At 42.5% G+C, this 8,030-nt stretch overlaps 1 protein-coding gene across 3 annotated transcripts in view; it reads right to left on the reverse strand.

Moving 5' to 3' along the window:
• The window catches only part of LOC126391496 (CREB-regulated transcription coactivator 2), a 72,701-nt gene that overhangs the window by 35,111 nt on the left and 29,560 nt on the right, over positions 1-8,030 (reverse strand). For 2 of the 3 annotated variants that reach the window (XM_050046329.1, XM_050046328.1), the window contains exons 5-6: positions 3,186-3,254; positions 2,225-2,331 (exon numbers count right to left, since the gene is read on the reverse strand). In XM_050046329.1, the coding sequence (XP_049902286.1) occupies positions 2,225-2,331; positions 3,186-3,254 (176 nt within the window). The remainder of the gene's footprint in view (positions 1-2,224; positions 2,332-3,185; positions 3,255-8,030) is intronic. The other variant, XM_050046330.1, reaches the window with a different exon arrangement.

Here is an 8,030-nt window from a genome sequence, read left to right on the forward strand (position 1 = left end):
AAAATAAAGACGGGGGGGGGGGGGGGGGGAGGAAGAAACCCTGAGATCACAGAGTTCCCTCGTCTGACAGACATCGAACCATTTCCACTTCAGTCATTGTGGTTTCAAGAGGCCACATATGAATCAGCTCAAGGCGGACGATAGTAGATGATTGACTTTCCTTCAGTCAAACTTCAACACAAACCCTTCCTGAACGAAGCACCTGCAGGGTTGTTTTCAAGCTAGAAATATGTAGCGGCTGTTGAGGTAATGTAAAATTTCCAGAAAACTGTGCAATGAAATGCGTTTTCCCCCCAAGCAGAAGAAGATCTATACGATCAGTACAGTTTTAAGGTGGACATCCAAAATTAGTGTCACCAGTTGAGTATGACCAAATGTTTCTGTTGTGTCACATCAATTTGGCACAGGCTAAAAAGCAGCGCTCCAAACTAATGCCACACTGCAAAAACAGTTTAGAAATGTCCTGTGGAGCGTGACAAAAAGCTCAAGGTGTCGACCTGGCTTCTAAATTTCCCAGGTCCCAATCTGCTCAAGGATTCTTGTGATGTGCTGGTACCCCAGATGTACCCCTAATCCAAGGTGGGGCCTCCTTGGATCGGTCTTGAACCCTTGACACAGGATCTCTGGGAGTGTCCTGCGGTGTCTGGCACCAGTGCGTTGGCGGCAGATCCACTGAGTCCAGTGAGTTGTGAGGTGGGTTAATGGCACGTGCCACAGATGCTCACTCAGATTGGGATCTGGGGAATTTGGAGGCCAGGTTGACACTTTGAGGTCTTTGTCACATTCCTTGGGTCATTCCTGAGCCATGTTTGCAGTGTGGCATGGTGCATTATCCTGCTGGGGGGCCACTGTCATTGGGGAGTACTGTTGCCATGAGGGGGGGTACTTGGTCTGCAACTGTGTTTGAGTGGGTGGAACATGTCAGGTGGTATCCACATGAACGCCAGAACCAAAGGTTTCCCAGCAGAAGAATCAAAGTTATTCACTCCACCTGTCAGTGGTTTGAATGTTTTGGCTGATCAGTGTATTTATGTACTGGACAAACAGTTTTTAATTTGAAAACCTAGGAGGATAATTTCATTGAGAACTGGACAAATAGATGGTGTTTGTCTCAAATGTTAGACCTGAGTTTTTCGATGGCCGATTCCGATTTCATTTTTTTCAAACCACTTTACAGCACACAAGATATTGCAACCAAGGTACAACCAGCTTTTCAATAATCATCTCAAACAAACAAACAAAAACAGTGACACAGGTGAAGAAACATTTTCCTTTTTGCTCAAATATTACTAAATAAGTAAAAAAAGGCATGCATAAATAAAAACATAGATAAATAAAAGAATAATTCTTGGTGTAGACCATTTGTGGGTAATTTTTTGAATAGACAAAAAAGTAAAAATATTTCCTGTGGAAAATTCACACAGGTCTTCGGGATGTGCCCGCCAGTAAGCCGCGGACACACACATCTTCGGCACATGGACACACGCCTCGTCAGTTTCAAGCGGCACCGTGCAGCGGTGAGAGCTCCGCAGTTCAGTTTAACACGGACAATTAACAACTTTCTCCTTCTCTCTTCTGATGTGTGTGCATGAATGATTAAGGTGAGAAGCCGCCCATGTCTCACTTTCTCACATCACCAAAGCTGTGAGTTGCACATGTGTGTGTGTGTGCGCTGCTGATGTTACACCATGTCAATCATGTGGCGCTCCGGGAATTTGACCGGCGTTTTAAATCAGCATATTTTAGACTGACCAGCCGGTCGCAGGTCATGGCCGATCACGTGAAAACCGGCCCGATTCCGAGCACTGCCGATTAATCGGTGCAAGTCTAGTATGTTTTGATCCAATATCCTAGTTTACAGAATGTCATGTCTTTACTTATCTTCTTATTTATATCCTTATTGTGTCTTATTATTTTCATGTGTTTAATTCTTTCAATTTTTATTCAACTAATGAATTATTTTTTTTCCTTTTCATGCTTGAGCGCTCTTAATGTTCATCTGGTTGTGGATTTTGTTAACGTATGTTCATTTTGTCTTTATAAACCAATAATGAGAATTTAAAAAAACAAAACAAAAACCACAGCAGCAGTTAAATTCCCCGTCATGTTTCTCCTCACACGTCAGTCCAACCGTTGTGTTTCTGAGCAACATGTCGAAGCAGCTCGTGTGTTCTGACTCTTTGCAGTCACTTGTGAGTGTTTCTGTGTCGGCGTGCTGCCTCACCGGTGCGTCTGTTGCCCTGGGGAGTGAGGGTAGGTCCTCCTGTGGTGAAGGGGTCTCCTGTGGGAGGGTTCATCACGCTGGTGTGGAGGGCTGAGTCAGAGTTTGTCCTGAGGGGGCAGAGAACACTCAGTGTTAAGGGATGTAAGGAAAGAGAGAACGGATCAGAGAAGAAAAAAAAAGCGTTTGAAGAAGTTAAAGGTCAGACGATTCTCCAACACAGGAGTGTGAAACAAACCATCACAACTGGAAATACCAACTGGAGCTGCAGCTAGAAATAAAAGCCAACTGACATGTTTCGCTCCTTCTCACACGAGACCAGGACATTTAATCTCCCAAAATGTTCTCAGACAGTCATAAGAGACTGAATATATCTGACCTCTTAGTTTAGGCTGACGGAAGGCAACTTGTGTGCACGTTTTGAAATACAACAATTACCTTAAGTGTTTCCGACATCTACTCTGACCCTGAAATATTATCAGAAGACCCAGAACCTACAAATGAGGCTGTTTCTGGTTGGATTCTGCTGCAGAAAATTAACTCTTTGGTCTCCTGAAGTGAGACGATTACTGACATTTCTAAGTTTACATTCAGTGTGTCCTGGTCTTCACATATGTATTAACCTAACAGGAGCTCAGGTAGAGCAGATAAAAGTGAGAGCTTGAGAATGATGAAAGTAATAGGGAGAGACATGGCAGGATAAAACAGACGAGGAAGGAATAATTTAGATTTCAGGAAAGGAATGAGGATTTGTGATGGTTTAAAAAGGCAGAAAAGCTTCAATCTCTAAATCCAGTCAGCCAAACGAAAGGAGAAATAAAACGTTCCCATTTCCCATTTTCACCCACATATTTTTATTCTGGACAAGACTTCCAATCTCAAGGTGGGAGCTGGAGGAAGTCCAGCAGAAGGAAGGAAATAAAGGAAGTAAAGGTAGAGGAAGAGGAGGATGAGGAGGATTCACCTGTTGAGTGCAGTGGTGGGGAGACGAAACAACTGGCTTTTATCCCCGGGGAAGTTTCCGGACCAATTCCTTTTCATGATCGACAAGAACAAAAAGTTATTTTCCTCCACCGAGCAAGAACATCGAAAAAGAGGAGAAAAAAATAAACGGGGAAAAAGAAAAAGACGAATGTGGGCTCGGAAAGCAAGCGAAGGAGAAAGATGGAGGCAGCGAGCGAAGAACAGAGGGAGGCTGGCATGTCACCTGACGCCACAGACGTAGCTACTGCAGAGTTTGTGTGTGTGACTGTGTACCAGCATGTAATCAAACAGATAAAACCCCTAATTATCTGCTTATTCACTTAACTGTGGTCTTAATTTAATATCACACGGCATCATGTTACATCATCACGAGCGGTCCTGATGTCCAAAGACAAAAAAGACCTTTATCAAGGGTTGCAAATTAGCAATTTAACTGTCAATAAATTTTGTGTAGTTCATAAAAATCTTAAATTGTGATACAATGTCTTCTTTTGTTTGGAGCAGCAGTCCAAACCCCACAGATATTTATTTTACTGTGATATAAAACGCAGCAAATGTCGTTGAAAAAACTCACAACTCAGAACATACTGAACTTAAAAGGATAGTGCACCCAAAAATGAAAATTCAGCCATTATCTACTCACCCATATGCCGAGGGAGGCTCAGGTGAAGTTTTAGAGTCCTCATAACACTTGCGGAGATCCAAGGGGAGAGGAGGTAGCAACACAACTCCACCTAATGGAGGCTGACGGCGCCCCAGATTCAAACGCCCAAAAGCACAGGTGGAGTTGTGTTGCTACCTCCTCTCCCCTTGGATCTCCGCAAGTGATGTGAGGACTCTAAAACTTCACCTGAGCCTCCCTCGGCATATGGGTGAGTAGATAATGGCTGAATTTTCATTTTTGGGTGCACTGTCCCTTTAAGTTCAGTTAAAGGACAAAACCCTTACTGTGTTGTATGCAGTGAGCGTGCAGCTGAAATCTATTTTTTCTCAGTTTATTTTACGCCTTTAAGCAAAGCAGAGGATTTATTGCCCTGCTGTTTATATTCACCATTTATATGTCTCTCATCCAAGGCCTGGTTGCAGTTTGCTTGTTCACACATAATGTTGTAAAAAAGTGCCTGAAAGGCCTCGAAAATTCTCAATTAATTCTACTATAAATTCTTATAAAGTGGGACTTCAGTTTACAGTGCAAAGAGTGACAGACCTTTTTATATCATTTTATAACTGTATCTTATTTTATTAAATTTTTAGTAAGAACCAACCCTGTTTTCTTATCTGCTCCTGCTTTAATTTGGGGTTAAAGGTGGGTCCATTATTATAAATCATGTATTTTGATGTCATTCTGTAGCTTCTCAGTAGTGCTCCTTCTGTATTCAAATCCAAACATTTTTGTTAAAGTTTTTTAGCATCAAAATTATATTATCCCAAGCCCTTCCAAAAACGTTCATCTACTTGACCTGATGTAGGTTTCTGCATGATGACATCACTACATATACACCCCCTGGCACACCTATAGACTTCTATGTGACTGAACCGTTCCTTCTTTCAGTCTCCCTAAAGCTGAAAACACATCAGTGCTGCCGCAGTGTGTTGCATCATGTGATGCGTGCGCTGCCCCTAGCACACACTGGACGCATCATGCTGCAGCTCGTCAACAGACAACCACGCAAAGTTATTACTACTTTTGCTGAAAAATTTGAACTTCCTCCACCTCTGTGTTAGCTTAAAATCATGTGTGGCCAGCCCCTAATAAAAGTTGAAGAGCTGACCCTCAGAGCTGTGACTCACCAGGCAACATCTTATTGGCCATTGTCTGTATTTCTCAACCTTAACCAGAAGTCTCTCCTCATCCATTCTTCGTCACATACGAGACACAGCAACAGCTACAGAGTTCTCTTTACACATCCATGGTGAGGAGAGGAGTCGAGCTGCCATAGGAGTAGAGAAAAAGAGCTGCTACAGGAGCTGGTCTGTACAAGCAGAGAGTGAGTGGGGGGGGAATGCATTTAATTCCAGGGGCAGCGAGGCTGGAAATAGAACAGTGGAGTAACGTGGCGCCGGGCGGCGTGCCCAGGAGCGCTGACACACATCTAGCCACTGCTGGTGTGGAGTTGCACACTGAAAATAATAGGGGCGTATTTTTTGATGTGCAGCATTTGCCACCGGTGCGTTTTGGCCTGAAGTCCTGCCCCTTCTCACTCTGTGCTCCAATGACAGTTGAACAAGTCTGGAACCCAGCAGAACCTCACTAACTTTTCCTCTTCCTGTTAGATTTATTATCTTATGCAAATATAGAATGTAATATATCTCCTAAGATGTATTATGTGCCATTTAAAAATGCTGAAAGGGCGACAAAATTTTGAAGATGGCTAAAGGATGTGGCAGGGGCACTGTCACAATCTTTACAGACACGTTATATTGGACAATCCTGATTCCAAAAAAGTTCCAAATCCCGCCCTTAAATCAACACCTCCTCTCCTTGTTTACCACTGGCCTCAGACAATGGAATAACACATGGTTGAGTTTGTTTTTTTAATTACAAAAAATATGAATTATCTCTGGACTTTTATCCTTCAGCTGGTGAGAACACCATAGAAGAAGAGCGCAGTCAAACTCCATCCAACCACTGAGCCGTGGTTACAAGAACTGGACTCACATTTCTTTTGACCAAAACCTCCAACCTGGCAGGATGAGCTGTTACCAAATCTCTGTTGAATAAACACAAGTTCTTCTTCTCTTGAAATTAGTCAGTTTGAGCCTCAACAATCCAGAAGCAAACATGACAAATAACTGCAGACAGAGTGCAGGTGGGATGAGTCTGCCAACAACTATGACTGTTTAACCAAAAAAAAAAACCTGATGTTTAGAAAGTCTCCAACTGGTGGTTGGCAACCGGACAAAGTGACAGCTGGAGGAGCCGAACTTAAACAGTCTTCACTTGTCAGACTTTAGGAAATGGCTGGAAGACATTTGCCAGTCTAGTGTGTGTGTGTTATGATGTGCAGTGGACCCTCTGTGACTGTGGACCGAGGCCAGTCTCTCTCTGAAGGGTAATTGTTGTCTTGTTAGAAGAAAAACCAGAAAGAACACAGGCAGGCAGGCAAAAATTAAACGACTGCGAAAAAACAGAAGAAAAAGCCAAAAAGAAAAAAAAGAGACAGATTCCCAGAAGAAGGAAGGGCAAAAAGAAGGACTAAGAGCTCTTCAAAACCAACTCAGGTTTGGAGAGATGCCGGCTAAAATCAACTTCCTGTTAGTTGTTAGAGGTTAGTGCTGCTGCTGCTGCAGAGACAAATGAACCGAAGCAGCAGCCTCAGTAGGATCCATGAAAACCTTTGTGAAGCCTCAGTGTTACCGCATGTGATTCTGTGAGGGGATTTTCTTTGTGCAAATCCAGTCAGACGTCAGAGGGAGAAAGCAACCCTTAGGTGGAGGTCCAATGGCATGGCTCAAGGACCCTTCAGCAGGAGGAGGAGGAGGGGTGGAGGGGTTTCAGCTGAAGGACAGTCTTCAAGGTAACTGCACCTCACTAACAAATATCTTTTCTCTCTGCAGTCTCTATATTTTGATGCTGCTTTCAAACACAAGTTAGATATTTAAATAGTGCATGGTTGATGGGATGGTTTAGTTTTTTTGAAGTGGGGTTGTATGGACTAATTATCCATAGACAGCACATTACATACAATAGATGTCAGTCTAAGCAATGTACTGCTGTGAAAAGGTTAGCAACAAATTGAATTTTAGCCACCTAAAAAAACAAATATCAGTTTAAATCTATTCTATATTGAGAATATTTTCACTGCTTTACCTTAATGTCATGACAGTGATTTCCGACAGAAAAGCCGTTACATCGCTCTCTTCAAAGCCAGACTCCATTGAGATAAACAGTAATTTAACGTTGCTGAATACAGGAGCTGCTGATCTACCACTGCCTCGTTCAGTTAGTGAGTTTGTCTTATGAGACTTTGGTGTTTAAAAGGGTTAGTCCCGATTCACCAAAGTCTCACGATAACACCAACAACCTAAGTGATCGAAGCAGCAGAAGAGAGTTGCTGGTCTTCTGCTTCTTCGATTTAATTTTTAAAAAAAAAATTAAATCGAAGCAGCAGAAGACCAGCAACTCTCGTGTTCAATGAGGTGAAATTACTGTTTTTTAAATGGAGTCTGGTGGCTCTGGTGTAAGCAGAGATGGGGAACTGAAACCATCAACAACTTTCCCATTTGAATGGGCTGTCTGACAGAAAGCTAAAGTGGTGAAAATAGTCCCAATATAACGTACACTTAAACTGATATTGATTTCTTTAGGTGGGACTTTTAGAAGGTGGTTAAAATATGTTTTGTTGCTGACCTCCATCCACATCGCTTAGCTTCCATGTGGGCCTGCTTCTCCAAACTGGGGGCGTGCCAGCTAAAATCTACTGTTTGTCATACACTGTCCATGGAAAAGTAACCCCTACAACCCCACTTAAAAAACGTAACTATCCTTTTAGATACGGAAGACATTATACAAAACACAGGGTTCCTACAAGTTCCATGAAGCCCAACTTTAAAGGCAATTTAAGACCTGAAACTATCGAAATTAATTTTCTCTTTGCATGGAAAATTTAAGGAAAAGATTACTCCGTCGTTAAATTCAATACCAAGTCCCTCAGTAACAGAGGTTTCCTGTACCGACTTTGATCATTTTGTCGATAGCGCCGTAGGCTCGCTGCGAACAACACTTGACTCTGTAGCTCCTCTTAAAAAGAAGTTAAAAAAGCAAAGAAAGTTCGCTCCTTGGTATAACTCTCAAACCCGTAAGTTAAAACAAATATCGCGAAAA

The sequence above is a fragment of the Epinephelus moara genome, chromosome 6, assembly GCF_006386435.1.
Source record: "Epinephelus moara isolate mb chromosome 6, YSFRI_EMoa_1.0, whole genome shotgun sequence".
Classification (NCBI taxonomy): Eukaryota; Metazoa; Chordata; class Actinopteri; order Perciformes; family Serranidae; genus Epinephelus; species Epinephelus moara.